We start from the raw sequence: 16,944 nt of genomic DNA on the forward strand, positions 1-16,944 counted from the left end.
GCAGGCAGCTCTCGGGATACACTATTTCCAACGATAGGGATGAAGTTCTCCCTCAGATACACTCATTATTTATAAATAGAAATCACTGAAAAAAGCAACTTTACAAGAAGAGCACAGAGCGTCTGATACATCAACCCCTTGGCTTTCAGCTCAGCGAGGCTCTGCAGTGACAGGAGCAGATCACTTCCAGGACTCTGCCACCAGGGAGCATTTATTGTTATTAAATGGAACAGTGAAACAAAAATCATCAAATCGATGCTCGAGGCTGTTTGTGGGAGTACAGACAGCAGAGCTGGCACCCCACCCCACCTGCTGACATGGCCTGTGGAATAGTGCTATTAATTTGTGTTCATTACTACCATTCTTGAACGAGCAGCAATAAAGCCATTACAATTGCCTCACCTAGAAGCCCAGCAGGATTAGGAGATCTTTGGAATTATGAAAATAGAATAAATTTCTAAGTCATATTCACATATTTCTCAGTGTTTCCACTTGATAAAATAATGGCAGGGATGTAGAATGACCACTTCAGGATTCATTTTCTTCCATTGCTAGCAAATGTTTAGAATGTTTGTTCCATTCTGATTTCTAAAATTCTCTGCAGGTAAATGAGAGGTGAAAGTGCTAACATCAGCCACATGCCTTATTCATTTAAGCTCAGCAGAAAGGACAGCAGATGAAACACAAACTTTTAATGCTTTAAATTCTTGTTTTCCTTTAAGATAGCTAGAGGAAAGTAGATGTAAAAAACTTCAGAAGCTATTCAGTGAGGAACAGTAATTTTATTTAAATCTACTTCATGCGTAAGCATGGTAGAACCCCAATTTAACTTTGGCAAATATCACAAAAAAAAACCCCCAAAACAAAAAAAAAACCAAAAAACCAGCAGCCTATACAGAACAGTGAGAATGCCAAGGATATGGGTTCTCCACAGTTTCACTGCAGAGCAAATGGATTTAGAAGCCTCACTTTTGCTCTATCTTTTATAACCATATAATTAAATAAAGGTAGTCTTCCACTATCACTTCTTGACTTCTCCAAGATCTTCAATGCTGTCATCATCCACCTAGGGAGAAAAAGCCAAAACACAGCAAATTAAGTATTTAATTTGTACATGCCTCCTTCAGTGTGCACCCCTGTAAATGTACTGAAGAGTGGGAGAAGTGAGCAGCACCATTCCAGATCCCCAGCTGTAAATCCTGTGTGAGTGACATGTGCTAACAGGACACAGCTGAGCCTGCAGGGCTGGGAATAAAGACAGGCCTATGGAGTTAAACCAAAAGAATTCCACTTGGGAAATGCCAGGACAAGGGAGAGTCAGAGAAAGCCCTTGCAATTACAGCACTCAGCCTTAAATTTCAGTCCAACCCACACTAGCTGATCTCTTCTGAAGCACAAATGTGTGGGGCTTGGGGTTTCTTTGTTTGTTTTAATTTTGCAATATTTTAAGAGGTGCTGAAAAACAGGATGGCAGTGTAATAATACATAGACACTCACTGTTAAGAAATGGTCACAAAGAAGCCACAGATATTTGACAGCTGGATTTATTCTGACATGCCTTCCCCTCTGCAGGGTGGGAATGCAACAACTGCTCTTTTATTTTTGTGCACCAATCTGTGCTGCCAAAGATGAAACCCTTTTCCAAAACCATTGCAAAGTCACAGGATAGTGTGGAAAAGTGTGTGTTCTCCTGACAGAAAGAAGGGTTTATTACCTCAGGCCACTTCTCCTGGATTACATCAATAATGTCATCTGTAAAGTCCCCCTGAATGATGATTTCATCTTCTCCTGTTACTGAGGCACCGCAGGAAAATTTCTGAGCAAAAAACCTTTGTGCTTCCTTAAGATCGATTTCTGCCAAGCGGAAAATGGACAATTTCAGTAGAGTTGTTGTCTGAAAGATATTTTCTCAAGATTAAAGCCAAAATCTTGTTTTGACTTGAAAAAGTAGTGACACTTTTCAGTTGAAGCTTTTCTAGAGTTTCCATTGAAAGCCAAGTCTGTTGTTTACACACAAAACATCTGACTCTACAGATCTACAAATGATTCAAGGGTAGAAATTGCTGAATGTCCTCTACATGTTCTGCTTCAAAAAACCCTCTTTGTTTGAAAAATCATGGCAATAAAAGCACCTTAATAATTTATCCCTGTGGGAAGTCAGTGTACCTTTGACATGCTTTGGAAGTGCTAAAAGCACCTTGGGACTTTCATCTCACAGCTGGAAGCAGATTCCCCAGTGGAACACAACCAGAAGAAATATCATGAGGTTAAAGGCAGGCACATCCAACACCAGGAAAACCCAAACTCACCAAATGTGGCGAGGCCACACACTCTGGTGACGTATTTTTTCTTTGCTCTGGGAATTTTAGCTATTGTAACTTTCTGTGGTACAGTCTTCTTCTTCTGTTTTATCTGACCTCTTCCACCTTTAAAGCAGAGCATAAGGTTACATGAATAATTAAATTATGTCATAGTTCATCAAAGAAAAAAGCATACAAGATTTTGTCCCTATAAACAAAGAAACTGTTACCTCCCCAACGCTGCTGGTAAAATGTATTTTGCACATTGTCTGAGGTTTACTATTATTTAAGAAAGATGTCATCAAAGTCCAGTATTATGGGAAATAACAATATATACATGTCAAATGTGCATTCAAGCACAAGCTGCACAGCAGACCCTCTCTACAATCAGCAAAAAAAGGGCTTTTCCCCACACTTTACCATCACTGTGTTTGTTCTACATTTACATTGTTCTTTAGGCATAGTCCTAGAAATAAATTTTTGATATTTTCCACAACTCTTTTAACATCCTGAGGGTTTGTGTCTGAGGCAAAGCAAGCTGCTCATGCCCATTTCCTGAGGCCACGAGGTCTTGCTTTCCTCAGGCTGCCGAGTTAAAGAGCAGATCAAGTTCTGGACACCTGTGCATGACCCCCCAGTGAACCAGACAGGGATATGTGAGCCAGCAGCAAACCCCAGAGCTCTGACAGCAGCCAGCAGTCCAATTCCACATCATTTAACACCACCTTTCCATTGCCTGCTCCTAGGCCAGCCTGTGGGAACACTCCCCATGTCAGGCATTGCTGAGTTGGAGTAAAGCATGCAAAAGATACATTCCACTCATTAGGATTCTTCAAGCCAGATTAAGATCTCGGCTAATTTCGTGTACAGTCCTCAAGTTATTCCAGGGTAACCAAAGTTTCATGTTTCTGAGCCTTCTCAGTATGAAAATCTAAAGAATTTATGACAAGTAAACCAACCCCTGTGACTGTTTTTGTTTCTAACATGCAGCACTTTCAATTATTTTTTACTATAAATTGGTGTCTGATACTCATGTCTGATTAGTTTAAGACAGTAAATTTCTGCCTTAAATTTTCTTCAGTGAGTTTCTGCAGTGTTTTAGGAAGTTTATGCCAGTTTTTCTTCACACTCTTACACCATCCTACTTAACACTACAAATTTTCATGAAACTTTAGATTCTAGGAAAAAAACACTAAGTATTTTAAACACTATTATTTTAGAACCAAAAACCAGACTGAAAACTAATCACACCACCCCTCAAAACAAATTAATGTTGAAATAAATGTCCTGAAATCTCTGGGAAAAGCATCCAAGTTACAGAACATGAATTACTGTTGTCACTAGTCATTGCCTGCTGAGAAGGTAAATTAAACTGGTTACCAAGATACCAGAAATAAAGCAAAAATATATGTGGCATAAAATATGAATCTTACTGGGTATTAACCATAATTTCTGGAGCATTGCACACAACTGACACTGCTAAATAAATGCATATTAACAGCTCCAGCACTCTGATTTATGGTGGAAAATATGTTAATTGATTCAGCAGAAAGAGCTCCAATGATCAAAGATAAAAGTGTGTTTAAATTGTTCCACATAAATTTATATCTTCCAAAGTTGGGTTTTGAAAATGTTTTTCATTCATATTGCTGGGAAGAGACACAGCTGCTAATGGAGACACAGGTAATAGATTTAAAAGCATAAAACCAAATCCTATTCCGTGAATTCAGAGTAGTGGATCGAATAAAGGCAAAAGCAGAGTTATGAGGCATTAACAGAGGGAAGTAGCCTTTGTTCCACTCTGCAAGCAGCCCATGAAGTGCTGCTCAACAGGGCAGAGCATTCCGGGAGAAACGCCAGCTGATTTCAGGTCCGGAGGAATCGCTCCCTGAACGTGCCAGCAGTGACAGGAACAATGGGGCACAGGATGCAGGTCACCTTTCCCTGCCTGTCCCTCCTCTCCAACATTTCCACTGGCACAGAACACAAGGAAGAAGATATTCCCTATGTTCTGTGGAGAGCTAACCACCAAAAGGCAAGGAATTTGTGCTGAGAAAGGGATGCCCCTTTTGATTTTTTAAATCAGTACCACAATCATCTATTTAGACCTTGCCTCTCTTTTGCTTCTTCTTCTCCTCTTCTTCTCCTCCTCCCACATTTCCTTGGCCTTCTCCAACCCCAGCTTCCTGTTTAGGCGAATTTTCTTAAATGCAGCAGAAAGGAGAGAGGGGAAAAAAAATCCCAAAATCAGTGGTCAAACATCCACAGCCTTAAAGGAACATAAAGTAAGGTACAGTGATGTTTTGCTAAATCAGTAAACTATGCTGATTTTGACTGATGCATGTTACATCTTCATTACAGTATTTATGCACATTAGACTTCAGAAAAGCCTCAGCTCAAAGCTACAGTGACAATTTCAATAAAGGCTCTTGCACAGAGAGACAGAAATTAATGATAATGTCAATATTGAAATTCCAAATGCAAACAAGTAAGTTCCCCATAATTAATGACTTTTCCTCCAGCCATCCGCTGTAGACTGGACAGACACAAAATCCAATAAACTAACTCTGATGGGAAACAAGTGCATGGATGACTATTTATGGCAGGAACCATAAAAAATACCAAATATTATTAATTAAACTACACAGTGATTATGCAGCATTTTCTGACATTGTTAAACCTATTTCACAGCATCCAAAGCATTAACTTTCACATGATACAGCAGGAAAAGGAAAGAGATAAGAAATGGGCAAGGTCATATATTTCTAAATATGTCCAAGGACATATATCAGTTAGAAAATAGAAAAGACTCTTACCTACTGTAAGTTTTGCAAATTCATCTGGAAAATTCTTTTCTAACCATTGTCTGCATTTAGTGACATCAGGCATGTATTCACAGTACTGGAGAAAAGCCATATGAATGTTGTTAGTGGAGGAATGACAAAATACATCACAGATACATCAAAACAGGGCATAATAGGATAGAAGGATATGTGGACAACAAAAAACTAACTCACCTCTGTTGGCAATGAACAGACTGGAGAAAGAAGGGGGGAAAGAAAGAACAGATTACAAAAGGAATTTTTTACATTTTACTTTTTTACTTACAGGGTTAGTAATTAAATTCCAAATGGTGATTTAAAGTCAGGGATGAGTTCTTATATAACTTCTGGTTATAACCACAAACTGACTCAAAAACATTTCTTTGTTGTTGCCACTCTACATTTTAATTCCTCTCTCATTAGACCTGTGCTCACACGCTCTGCATTAGGATAAAACCATCACAGCAAGAGCTGCCAGGGAAGGGGAGGAGATGCCCAAGGTTGGGAAAAGCTACAGAACAAAACACCACTTCTACCTGAGGCAAAAGAGACACTGAACAAAGTACCAGGTGGTTTGGTCAGCTTTCCTTTCTCCAAGAGCTCCAATTTCCCAAAGAGGGGACACCCAAACCAACTGTGCAGATTTTCACACACAACAGGGCTGTTTCCTACTGCCCTGCAAATGTATTCCAGCCTGAAGCAAAATGAAATTCCTATCTAAAAACACACCTGTCAAGATTATCCACTTCCTTTTAAATTTCAGCCACATATCTACAAATGGAACGAGTAAAGAATACCTCTAAACACAGTATAGCAATTTAATGTATTCCATTTCTTGCTATCATACTAATGCTCAGAGGCTTTTTTCTGTGCTGGTGGCTTTAGTGGCTTCCTGCAGGAAGAGACGTGTGCTCCCACTCCTTTCACACCCAGGAAGCTCCCAGGACTTGCCTCCACAGTAGAGGACCCGCAGGGGGTAATCGGCGTCTGACCTGGCACCGCTCCTGCCGTCCCCTCTGCAGTCAGGGACCACCGGCTCAGCCACATCTGTGGCCATGTCACAAGCCTGGAGGTCACAGGGTAAGAGAATCAGGACCCAAGGGCTGGGTTTAAGTCAGTCACATCCCTCCCAACTCAACAAGAATGCCAGAGGAAAAAGGTGCGGGTGTCAAAAGAGCGTGAGATCATGGAGAAGAAAATGGGAGTCAAAAATAATGATAACATGGGGAAAACTGCTACAAAGGACACCAAGCAGTACTGGAATTCTAGCACATAAGGGGAAAGAAGCCAAAGTGCCACAAAATGAAGAAAGACCTTTCAGAAACCTGCATGGAATCACAGAACACACTGGGTTAAGGACATTGTGAAGTATCATGTTAAATCAGTGGCACAGGAATGGTGGGGCACAGGTACCTCTCGCATATTAGCAAAGGAAAGGGTCATTTAAATCAGTGCCTGAAGAGTCACAGTCTGATCCAAGAACACTGGGGAAAAAAACAAAAACCAGAGCATAAAAAAAGGAAAGCAAACTCAAGCCACTAATGGATTTAATAGTGGTTTACACACACACGTTTTCAAGCAAAGGGCTTAGAAGACAGGAGTCAACAAGGAAAGAGTCTGGAACACACAAGAAATCCCCCAGGACGATGGGAACAAACAGGATACGTGTGAGGGAGCTTCGGATGTTGTACAAGCTATGCTGAGCAGTGGGGAATGCTGAGGGAAAATTCCAGAGGTGGTGGGTTGAAGGTAGACAAGGACAGGGGGTAGATGGGCACAGTGCGGGTGAGGATGTTGAGGTGCTCATGAAGACCCCAAATAGACGCGGGGGGGTTGCTGGGAGGTCAGGAGGAAAAGGCGAGGGTGTGTCGGGGGAAGGGTGCTGGGACACCAGGCACGGCAGAATCACGGACACGGGGGGAGCTGGGGGGTTTGTGGAGGCAGAGCTGAGGGGATGGGGGAAGCCGAGGGGACGCGGTTCGGGTACCTGAGGAAGGGCGGGCTCGTAGGGCGGGGCGGTGCCGGTGCTGACGGAAAGGAGGGCGCCGGGAGGATGCTCGGTACAAGCACCGGGGGGGATCGCTGCGAGGGGCGGCAGCGCCGCGGCTCCGGAGGCAGCGGGCGGGTGTGGGAGCCGCCAGGCAGGAGCTGAGCGGAGCGGGGCGGGGGGACCCGGGGGCGGTGTCGGTGTTACCGGAGGCCCCTCGGGCCGCGGCGGGTCCCGGTCCCTCACCGCGCGCGCACGTGCGCCCGCCCCAGCGCCGCCGTCTCGCGAGAGGGGCGTGCACGGTTTGACCCCGCCGGCTCGCCGTACCGCGGCGGGCAGGACTACGCGCTGCGCCGTCACGGGTTCAGCCGAACTACGGTGAGCCGCAGCGGCCAGTTCCCGCCGGGCCGCCGCAGCCATGCCTCGGTACGCGCAGCTGGTGATGGGCCCGGCGGGCAGCGGGAAGGTGAGCGGGGAAACGGCGGGGAACGAGGGGCGGCGGGAGCCTCCTGACGGCTCCTGACGGCCGTGTGTGCCTTGCAGAGCACGTACTGCTCCACCATGGTGCAGCACTGCGAGGCGCTGGGCCGCGCCGTGCAGGTGGTGAACCTGGACCCGGCGGCCGAGCTCTTCAGCTACCCCGTCATGGCAGGTGAGCGGCGGCCCCCGGACAGCCACGGGCACCGCCGGGCTCCAACCGCACCGTGGGTGTGCTACCGGACAGATTCTATTTGCCCTTAAACGGAGCCCATGCAGCAGTAGGGGAAGATGTCGGAAAACGGTTTCAAGAAAATAGTGTGTGATTCTTTTATCAGTGAATAATTCCATTCCGGTACCAAGTAGTGCTTAGTGGCTATGTCAGGGATTAATGCAGTACCGGGATAGCTCCCTGCATCAGTGACTGTTGCCCTGTGCTTAATCCCTGTATTTACCTTCAAAAGTGATTCATATGTACTGGTAGATGCCCCAGTTTTGAGAGCAACAACTGTGTTTGTGTCTGAACAAAGATGATAAGAAAAATGCATCTTGATCTGGCCACACAGCTGAGATGCTCTCAGGAGAAGAGATCCATTAGAAGATCCAGGACCAGAAGAGGAAGATCTGGGGAATGAGATGTTTCCCAGACAATCACCAGGAACCCTCAAAAGACACCCCCCCAAATAAGTCTAGGGAAGTATTTAGCATATATTAATTCGGGAAATGAAGGAATTTGTGTAGGTTCCATGAGCATAACCTGTTTAGTTTGGCTGCTGGCTGTGCCTGGGAGATCCCCCTGCAGCCAGCACTGCTGTAAAGTCGTGTTGGTTTTCTCAGCTGCCAAACTGCAGAGTTCATTTCCTGGCTTTGGTGACGTTTGTGTTGTCGCAGACATCCGTGAGCTGATAGAAGTGGACGATGTCATGGAAGATGAGTCCTTGAGGTTTGGCCCCAATGGTGGCTTGGTGTTTTGCATGGAATACTTTGCCAATAACTTCAGCTGGCTGGAGGAGAGCCTCGGGCACGTGGAGGATGACTATGTTTTGTTTGATTGCCCAGGTAAACACACGCCGGTGTTTTGGTATTGTTCTTCATAAGCATTGGAAAATTTGCAAATTGGAAAATTTGCTTGTAGGTGGTGGTGCTAATTCCCATTTTGTTGAGCTATTGATTGTTGTCAGAGTCACTTTCAGGTGTCTCAGGAATGAACTCAGTCCTGGGCTGATGTGGGTGACTGCACAGATGTTTGGTAGAATCAAGAGCTGTGGAAACTGCAAACTAACACTAACTGGAGACCAAAGGAGGAAAAACCCCCTTTTATTTCTTTTCCACTTAGCCCAAACACAGCCAGAGCTGCCTGAAAAGAGGGTGCTTTCCTTATCAGTTTTTATTTAAATGCAATTCCCATGTCTGCATAAAACTGTGGAGTGTTCCTGTTTGCTTCACATTCCTACCTGTTAATATCCTGAGTGTATCCCAGGTCAGATCGAACTCTACACGCACCTGCCAGTGATGAAACAGTTGGTGGAGCAGTTGCAGCAGTGGGAATTCCGTGTCTGTGGAGTTTTCCTTGTGGATTCTCAGTTTATGGTGGAATCTTTCAAGGTATCCATTTGAAATCTGTTGCTAAAGTTCATTTTTATAAAGAACAACAAGTCTGAGCCAGTCAGGGAGCTGGGTTTGCCCAGAGGAAAAATTGCCAAGTCCAGGGAGATCTGGTTGCTGTCATCAGCTGCCTCAGACACAGGATAGCAGCAAGGACAATCCCAGATGGATGTAAAGACACTGTGAGAGTGGTCAGACTGGGACAGGCACAGAGGGGATGAGCAGTGAAGTGTTCATGGAGTCAAACCCCAGAGCAGCCTGGTCTGACCTGGCAGTGCCCCTGTTTGAGCAGCTGTAGGAACCAGACAACCTCCAGAAGTCCCTTCCAACCTAAATTCTTCTCCACAAGAGAAGATCCCAAGTACAAGCAGGTCACTTTTCCCATTACCAGTAACTATGCCAAGAAGGGTTTGGCTTTTCTTAATGTCCTTTTCAGTGGCAGATCCATATTTGAGGCTCCAAAAATTGAGAGAGTATTTGGAACCTCCTTTTTCCAACACAGAGAATGATTCCTCATATGGCTTTGTGTCCATGTTCCATATATTCATTACCAGACTTCGCCTGTGGTTGAGTGTCCTGTGTGTTTGTGTTGTGTTTTTCTGTACTTCAATACATTATTTTTCATCCTCTTCAAGTTTATTTCTGGAGTCCTGGCAGCTCTCAGTGCAATGATATCTTTGGAGATTCCACAAATCAACGTCATGACCAAAATGGATTTGCTGAGCAAGAAAGCCAAGAAGGAAATAGAAAAGTAAGCTCCAAAAAATTATTTACTCTGTAGTAAGTAATTATCTTAGATCTTTTCTGTCATTCCGAATGACAGACTTTCAGTGTTGATGATGACTTTGTTTCTCCAGGTACTTGGATCCAGATATGTATTCTATGATTGAAGATTCTACAAATATATTGAAAAGTAAAAGGTTTAAAAAACTGACCAAATCTATATGTGGATTGGTAGGTATATTGCTTTTGAGCTGGTACCCTAAAATTCACTATCACTTTTTGCCTCTTTTAACTCAGTTTTTTTTATTTTTTCAGATTAGCATGAGATTCTTGATGATACTGATATGATACTCTTGATATCTGGATTATAGCAAATACATTTTCTTTGAATTCTTTTCTGTTAGCAGTTTTGGGAATTGGATATTGCAACTGTATAGAACTTGGGACTGGTATTGTGAGTGGGGAGTTGCCACTGGTTTGCAGTGTGACTGCAGAATGGTATTTTAGAGGTTCAGACAAGTGTGGTTTAAGGAAGTGGCTCCGAGTGCTGTGGTTGAGAATGAACTTTCTGCATTTCCCTACCAACATCCTTTGAATCCTTCCATAGATTGATGATTATGGTATGGTTCGATTCCTGCCTTTGGATCGCTCTGATGAGGAAAGTATAAACATCGTTCTGCAGCACATAGACTTCACCATTCAGTATGGAGAAGATCTGGAATTTAAAGAACCAAAGGTAAGAGATTGTTGGTGAGAAGATGAAAAATTAGTATCCATAATATGAGTTGTAATATAAATATGTTCTTTGCTTTGCTAATGAATTATTGTCTTAGTACTGTTCAAAATAAGCCTTATTTAGTCTTTCAGTGACAATGCTTCTATCATCTTCATTTAGTTATAAAAGTGAAATTATTTAACATCATCTTGCATATCCAGATTGCTGAAATGGTTGTTTAAAAGTATTGCTTTGGTTTTCAAAATTAATAGAGTTTAAACCTTCTAATGTCAGAAAGGACCACTGAGATCACTAAGATTTTTCTCCTGTATGACTATTCAAAGTCCCCTGATGATTCCTGTCTTCAACCCAGGACAGCTTACATTTTCTGGGTTTTTTTTGACAGGAGTGTGAAGAAGATAAATCTGCTATTGTGGATGAATACTTTCAAGATCGTGTGGATGAGTAAAAACATGTTCAAACTGGGAAGAAAAATACTTCACTTTTGGTAAAAAATAAAAACTAAAAAAAAAAACCCTGAACTTCTACACAAACACACTTGATGTTTTATCTGTAAAATAACTAATATTTATAGTGGAGAGTGAGTTACATGACCTTGTAACTACTTTAATAAACAATTTTTTTTATTATTATGCTTGTGTGTGTTATAACATTCATAGACCAGTGTTAGTACATACAAAAAAGCAGAGCCAGAACTGGGCAAGAGGTTCAACAGACCAGCAAGTCCTGCATATCTAGAGGTAAAGGGCTCAGAAAAATCTCTACGTGGCAGGTCTTGATCTGGCTGAATTAAACCATTCAAAAGGTGGGGAAACTACTGTGTTTTAATTCACTTCCAGACTGCCATTGGGACGAGCCGTGATTAGGGTGTGTTGAAAGGAAAAACCCCAGCCCTGCAGTTGCGTTATTGTGACTCACCTTTCAAACCTCTCCATTTTTGTTTCCCTGACTCATCCCGGGAGTCAGCTACCAGGGGATAAATTCAGCAACGCTAGGTCACAGGGAAGGTAATGGCTTGGTAGCAATTGGAGTGTGCACCTTAAAATATTCTATTCCTCTGAACACAACACGTTTGGACACCTCCTGTGCTTCCTTACACGCAGTGCCCCGTGCCGCTGGCTGGGCTGTGCTGGAAACGCACAGGAGAGAAAACCAGCTGCGAGTGAAGCATCCCGGGATCCCATCCCGGTGCGCTGCCTCCCGGGGTCCCCTCCGGTACCAGCAGTGCCCTGATAGAGCGGTGCGCCCCGTGGCCCTTTCTCCGTCCGGGCAGTGCCCGGGCACAGCGATGCCTCCCGGGATCCCCTCCCGGTGCGCTGCCTCCGGGGCGGTGCACGGCTCCCGCTTCCCCTCCTCGCACCGCCTCTGCCGCTGCCTCATTTCCTGCAGCGTAGGCGGAGGAGGAAGCTCTGTGCCCGCTTTGCCGCCCGGTTCGCCCCGCTCCCCTCCCGCCCGGCCCAGCCGAGCCGCCTCCTGCCCTTCGAGATGCCGGTGAGCGGCTCCGCGGCCGGCGCTGCGCGGCCCCGGCGGCGGCAGCGCGGGCAGGAGGGCGCGGGGCGGCGGGGCCGGGCCGGGGCGGCGGCCGCGATCCCGGGCCGGGAAGGGGGCTCTGCTGCGGGGTCTGACCGCGGGCACTGCGGGGAAAAAGAGGGGCTGTAGCTGCGGGGAGCGCTGCTGACAGCGGGGAATGGTTCTTAAAGGGAGGCTGTTGCAAGGCCAGCGCCCTCCTCTTCCTCTTCCTCTTCCCCCTGCTGGGGATCCACCCGCAGCCGGGAGGGTGCGAGCCCTGGCAGGAGCGGGGGAGAGGGAGGTCACAGCAGGGCTTTGCTCTGGCTTTGTTCACACCACCGTCCCCTCAGTGAAATAAACTGCTTTTTACGCCCAGCCTCCCCCAGTCACATGCTCCTCTGCCCCCCACAAAAGGTGGGTTGTGAGATGAGGGATTCCCAGTGGCCTGGCACAGCACCCAGGAAACGCTTGGAAAGTGCATAAAACTAAACTCATCTGTTTGAAATTGGTTTTCCAGGAAGAATTTGTTATATGCAGAAATCTGGTTTATTTTACACTTTAAATCAGTTTTGTTGGGTTTTTAAAGCTGCATTAATCCTGGCTTTATTTATAATTATCTAGTATTAGTAGCCAGACATGGAAATAAATTACATATTTTTTAATGAGCAACTAACTTCCAGTGCAATGCCCCAAAACTCAGGCAGGTGAGAGGGGCTGTCACCCCTTGGTGCTGGCAGGATGGGGCCAGGCAGCCTGGGAATGAACTGTGCCTGCAGACCAATAATAGTGGATTTTATCCCATCTCCCACCACTGCCACTGCAAGTGATGGCAGTGATAGTGCTTTCCTGGCAATCACCAGAATGGCACCAAGACCTGGACCTAAATAGAAAATAGCAATTGTTTGTGCAAGGCAAAAATGCTGGAAGCATCATAATGAATGAGACTGTGACTCCTGTTTGATGAAGACACGGGGGGACACGTGATTTGGATATGGAAATGTCTATTTTCAGTAGGATCAATAACCAGCTCTCACTGCCTCTAGGCTTACCACTCCACTTTAATGGACTCAGACACCAAGCTAATTGGGAACATGGCACTGTTACCCATCAGAAGCCAGTTCAAAGGCCCAGCACCTCGAGAAAGTAAGTTTATAATAATCCCTGAATTACTGGATATAGCTCATCATCTCAGGGGTTGCTCTAAGCCAGCCCCAGCAAGAGTGCTGAGGAGAGTCACCAGTGGGAAATGGAAGGCTTTGCAGTTTAGAGAGGTGGAAAGTTTTCAACTACTTCAGTCGTGCAAATCATAGAAAATAATTGTGCACAGATAATTGTGCACAGATAATTGTGCTCCATGTTCTGCCAAATTAAGAGTTTCAGTAATCCAAGCCTCTGTTTGTTGTTCTGGTGCTTCCCCTGGTGTCTCCCTGTGCTCCTGAGCAGGGTTTTGAGGAGGCTGTGCTGGTGTGAGGCCTCTGTGTCAGAGGAAGTGAGGTTTAGCTACAGAGAACTCGCGCTTTGGGCTGCGGCTGGCGACGCTCGGCTGCTCTGAGGGACGGCAGCACTTCAGGGTGTGGGGCTTCAAGAACTGAAATAAAATTCCAGGCACCATAACAGGGCCCTCAGGCAGCCAGGTACAGATTCCCCTACAACACATGAACTCCCCAGGTGTGGCATTCCCTGGAATGGGTTCAAAAAGGGAAATGTAAAGGAAGTGTTTCTGGATGTAAGCAGCCTGGGATGGTAGCAAAAGTCAGATTGTCACTGTGTTCTGCTCCCCTCCTTTATTTGAAGAGCATAATGGAATCTGAGTGATTGTGCTGGTGTGCTTTCTCCAAAAACATTTTTTCCTATCATTTCATGATGTTAAAACTCTGATGAGTTACTCAAAAGTGGTAGAAAAGTGGGGAACTGCTGAATTGCTGCTGTTTTGTCACAGGGGAAGGAGAAGGGAGAAGCTTAAATATTACATAGAGTCTGAACTCGTGGTGTTTCAGAAGTTTTCTGCTATGTGGTGCTAACTTCTGCTTTTTGTAAATACCATGGTTTTGCTTTTGCAATAATCCTTATGTATTTCAGTGAGTTATGACAAATGTAGTGTAAGTGCATCACTTAACTCTGTATCTCTTTTTTATTAGCTAAGGACACAGATATTATAGATGAAGCCATCTACTACTTCAAAGCTAATGTTTTCTTCAAAAATTATGAAATTAAGGTAATTTTTTGAGATACTGAGCATATTCTAGTTCTTTGGAGAGTTGGTGCTGTGAATATAAATTTATTTTCAGGGAAGTAATTCTAGAAGATCACAAAAACTCCCCTTCCACTTAATCTTTAAAGCTGGGTAAATGTCATGAATTGCAATTCTCTCTCTCTCATGGGGAAACTATAGCCCAAAATGGCTTGAATTCATTCCTGTTTAAGAATTTATCAGTCCCACAAAGTCCTGTAATCTAAGAGTTCCTGCTTTTGTTCTGCAGAATGAGGCTGACAGAACCCTCATCTATGTGACCCTCTACATTTCTGAGTGCCTGAAAAAGCTGCAAAAGGTAAGAAAACCGAATTTCTGTGCAAGTGGGAAACAGTCTGTTCTGAGGATTGTTCTAAGGAAAGGATTTCCTGATATTCTCCTTCCAGGGGAACAAATAATCCTGTTCACCCCAGTCCCAGTTGTCAGAGCCTCAAATACTCCAATGCTGTGGATGTGCTGTTTTGATCTTCTTGATGAGTTTTGATGTTCCAGATTTGTAAAACATTTGGGTCTGATGCTGTGTCAGCTTTTGTTCATAACTGTTAACCCATTGTTTGCCTGGTTCTTCCAGTGTAATTCCAAAGGCCAGGGAGAGAAGGAAATGTACACACTAGGAATCACTAACTTCCCAATCCCAGGGGAGCCAGGCTTTCCACTTAACGCCATTTACGCCAAACCTGCCAACAAGCAGGAGGAAGGTAAGGCTGACCCAGGGCCTCACACTTTATTAACAGCACTTTTGTGGCTGCAGTTAGAAAAATTACTGCTAAAACTAAATGTTCTAAATCTGCAGTCTGTCTTCTGAAGGCAGCACAAGCTGGATTTTCTGACCTTGAGGATTCCCCTGGTTCCATAAATTGGGAAAACCAGCGGGGAGTCCCTGCAGATGTGAAACTCCCTCTCTGCTTTAAGCAGTGATGTCTGATGCGTCCCTGTTAAATCCAGTTTGAGTTGGTGCTGCCCAGTTTACCCTGGTTTTGCTGTGCTGCTTTCAGAGGTGATGAGAGCCTACCTGCAGCAGCTGAGGCAAGAAACCGGCCTTCGCCTTTGTGACAAAGTGTTTGATCCTCAGAGTGACAAGCCAAGCAAGGTCAGAGTTCAGGGGCATCACCACAGAATTAATGAGAGGTTGGGGGTGTTTTTTCAGCCACGTGTGGAGAGAACTGAGATGATGGGGTGATGGTCAGGGGTGGGTAACTTCAGCCAAGCCTGTCTGATTTTACAGTGAAATAGCAGCTGCAAGTTATCAATAAATTTAATCTAATGTGATGTGACAGTGAATGCCAGTTTGGGTTACTTTCAAAAGCAGGGAAGTAATAAGAGGTGTCTGGTTCAGCTCTTCAAAGCACTGCACATCTGCTCTTGGCTGAGGTTGCAAATGGAGCTCACAAGCACGAGAGGTGCTGTTTCACTTCCCAGGCAGCTCTGATTTGAGAGCTGCTTTGAAGTCGATTGTTTTGCCTCATATCCAGATTGAAAAAATCGCTAATCAATGAATGAGTCACCTCCTGAGTGTTCACATGTTTCATGTGCAAATGTGACTGCATTTAATGTCAAAATTACTTAGGCTAATTTAGTTTCAAAGGCATTGCTTCCTGATGCATCCCTCATTAATGACTGTATTGGGATAAAATATAATATAAGTAAAATAAGAGAAAGTAGAATTTTTCATTTTAATTCCAAGTCCTGTAATATGAACTCATTGTGTCCATTCCTATTGTCTTGTTCACCTCAATTCCAGTAGAAACTATGTGTAAAATGGGAGGCTTAATATTTGTTGTGTGTCAGAGATTGAATACTTTAAAGTCAATGGAAACCACTTCTGCAGATTTTCTGACTCTCTACTTCCTTCTGCAGTGGTGGATCTGCTTTGTGAAGAGGCAGTTCATGAACAAGAGTCTCTCAGGCCCTGGGCAGTGAAGCAAAGTGGCAACAACTTTAAACATTTCCACAGCAAGATGTTCAAGTCTTTTGCCTTTGTTTTGGATACATTTTGTACCAAGGAAGAATGAAGTGGTTATGAAGTAAAAAAAAAAAAAGAAAAAAAAAAAGAAAAAAACCAAACCTGTCAATGAGTGATTAGAGGGAGGGAGAGAGAGCAAAAAGTTAAGTTGTGTAAGCAAATATTATTAAGCTGGTGCTTAATAAGTGATTTCTAACGTGCTGTTTCAGATGCAAGCTGCTTTGTAATTGTGGCTACAGCATTTAAAACAGGGCTTGTATTTAAGAGAAGAAATGGGCTTGGTTGTGGGGCAGGGGAGCTGTGTCATTGCTCTGCTGGCTGGAGTCTGGGTGTCGTGTGTCCAGGGAAAACAGACCTCTCACGCTGTGTTGTCCAGTGCAGTGATTTTTACCTTGTTTTCAATAAAATTCGCTTGTAATTAACGTGATAACTACTGTGTGTCTTATGGACAGCCTTCAAAGAAATCTATGAGGTTTTGTTTTGGTTGTTTGGGGTGACCTAACTGTGGCCTTCCAGGACTTGAAGGGAGCTAACAAGAGCCTGCAGTGCCAGGACAAGGGGCAATGGCTTC

General features: G+C 44.4%; 3 protein-coding genes across 5 annotated transcripts; 2 read left to right on the plus strand and 1 right to left on the minus strand.

Moving 5' to 3' along the window:
- Positions 1 to 762: 762 nt before the first annotated feature.
- On the minus strand, positions 763 to 7,390 carry DENR (density regulated re-initiation and release factor). 3 transcript variants are annotated; one of them, XM_015644387.3, is made up of 9 exons: positions 7,110 to 7,177; positions 6,536 to 6,606; positions 6,074 to 6,188; positions 5,318 to 5,337; positions 5,117 to 5,201; positions 4,414 to 4,503; positions 2,310 to 2,426; positions 1,715 to 1,854; positions 763 to 1,066 (listed from the first exon to the last, which is right to left on the minus strand). In XM_015644387.3, the coding sequence occupies exons 2-9, from the start codon at positions 6,563 to 6,565 to the stop codon at positions 1,022 to 1,024; spliced, it is 642 nt and encodes a 213-aa protein (XP_015499873.1). In that variant the 5' UTR covers positions 6,566 to 6,606; positions 7,110 to 7,177; the 3' UTR covers positions 763 to 1,021. The 3 variants fall into 3 exon arrangements, with proteins under 3 accessions (XP_015499873.1, XP_015499872.1, XP_033374010.1); XM_015644386.3 differs by lacking the exon at positions 6,536 to 6,606 and having other exon boundaries at positions 7,110 to 7,390; XM_033518119.1 differs by lacking the exons at positions 6,074 to 6,188; positions 6,536 to 6,606; positions 7,110 to 7,177 and adding an exon at positions 5,852 to 5,966.
- A 68-nt stretch (positions 7,391 to 7,458) lies between these two features.
- GPN3 (GPN-loop GTPase 3) lies at positions 7,459 to 11,282 on the plus strand. The gene is made up of 8 exons (XM_015644388.3): positions 7,459 to 7,575; positions 7,653 to 7,761; positions 8,478 to 8,645; positions 9,067 to 9,191; positions 9,827 to 9,942; positions 10,049 to 10,145; positions 10,522 to 10,650; positions 11,036 to 11,282. Exons 1-8 carry the CDS (start codon positions 7,528 to 7,530, stop codon positions 11,096 to 11,098), a joined length of 855 nt encoding a protein of 284 aa, XP_015499874.1. The 5' UTR covers positions 7,459 to 7,527; the 3' UTR covers positions 11,099 to 11,282.
- Positions 11,283 to 11,987: 705 nt separating this feature from the next.
- Positions 11,988 to 16,790, plus strand: ARPC3 (actin related protein 2/3 complex subunit 3). Its single transcript, XM_015644452.2, has 7 exons — positions 11,988 to 12,141; positions 13,203 to 13,302; positions 14,298 to 14,374; positions 14,640 to 14,708; positions 14,982 to 15,108; positions 15,406 to 15,500; positions 16,268 to 16,790. The coding sequence occupies exons 1-7, from the start codon at positions 12,136 to 12,138 to the stop codon at positions 16,328 to 16,330; spliced, it is 537 nt and encodes a 178-aa protein (XP_015499938.1). The 5' UTR covers positions 11,988 to 12,135; the 3' UTR covers positions 16,331 to 16,790.
- Positions 16,791 to 16,944: the final 154 nt, after the last annotated feature.

The sequence above is a fragment of the Parus major genome, chromosome 15 (genome assembly GCF_001522545.3).
Source record: "Parus major isolate Abel chromosome 15, Parus_major1.1, whole genome shotgun sequence".
Taxonomy (NCBI): Eukaryota; Metazoa; Chordata; class Aves; order Passeriformes; family Paridae; genus Parus; species Parus major.

Coding starts and splice junctions, on each gene's coding strand:
- DENR (XM_015644387.3), bottom strand. CDS start 6,565: ATGACCCTTTCCTTTGCTAATATGCGAGAG. Junction 5,202..5,317: donor TCTGTTCATTGCCAACAGAG/GTGAGTTAGTTT, acceptor GCTTTTCTCCAG/TACTGTGAATACATGCCTGA. Junction 4,504..5,116: donor ATTTGCAAAACTTACAGTAG/GTAAGAGTCTTT, acceptor GCTGCATTTAAG/AAAATTCGCCTAAACAGGAA.
- GPN3 (XM_015644388.3), top strand. CDS start 7,528: ATGCCTCGGTACGCGCAGCTGGTGATGGGCCCGGCGGGCAGCGGGAAG. Junction 9,192..9,826: donor TTATGGTGGAATCTTTCAAG/GTATCCATTTGA, acceptor ATCCTCTTCAAG/TTTATTTCTGGAGTCCTGGC. Junction 10,651..11,035: donor TGGAATTTAAAGAACCAAAG/GTAAGAGATTGT, acceptor TTTTTTTGACAG/GAGTGTGAAGAAGATAAATC.
- ARPC3 (XM_015644452.2), top strand. Junction 14,375..14,639: donor TCAAAAATTATGAAATTAAG/GTAATTTTTTGA, acceptor TTTGTTCTGCAG/AATGAGGCTGACAGAACCCT. Junction 14,709..14,981: donor GCCTGAAAAAGCTGCAAAAG/GTAAGAAAACCG, acceptor TGGTTCTTCCAG/TGTAATTCCAAAGGCCAGGG.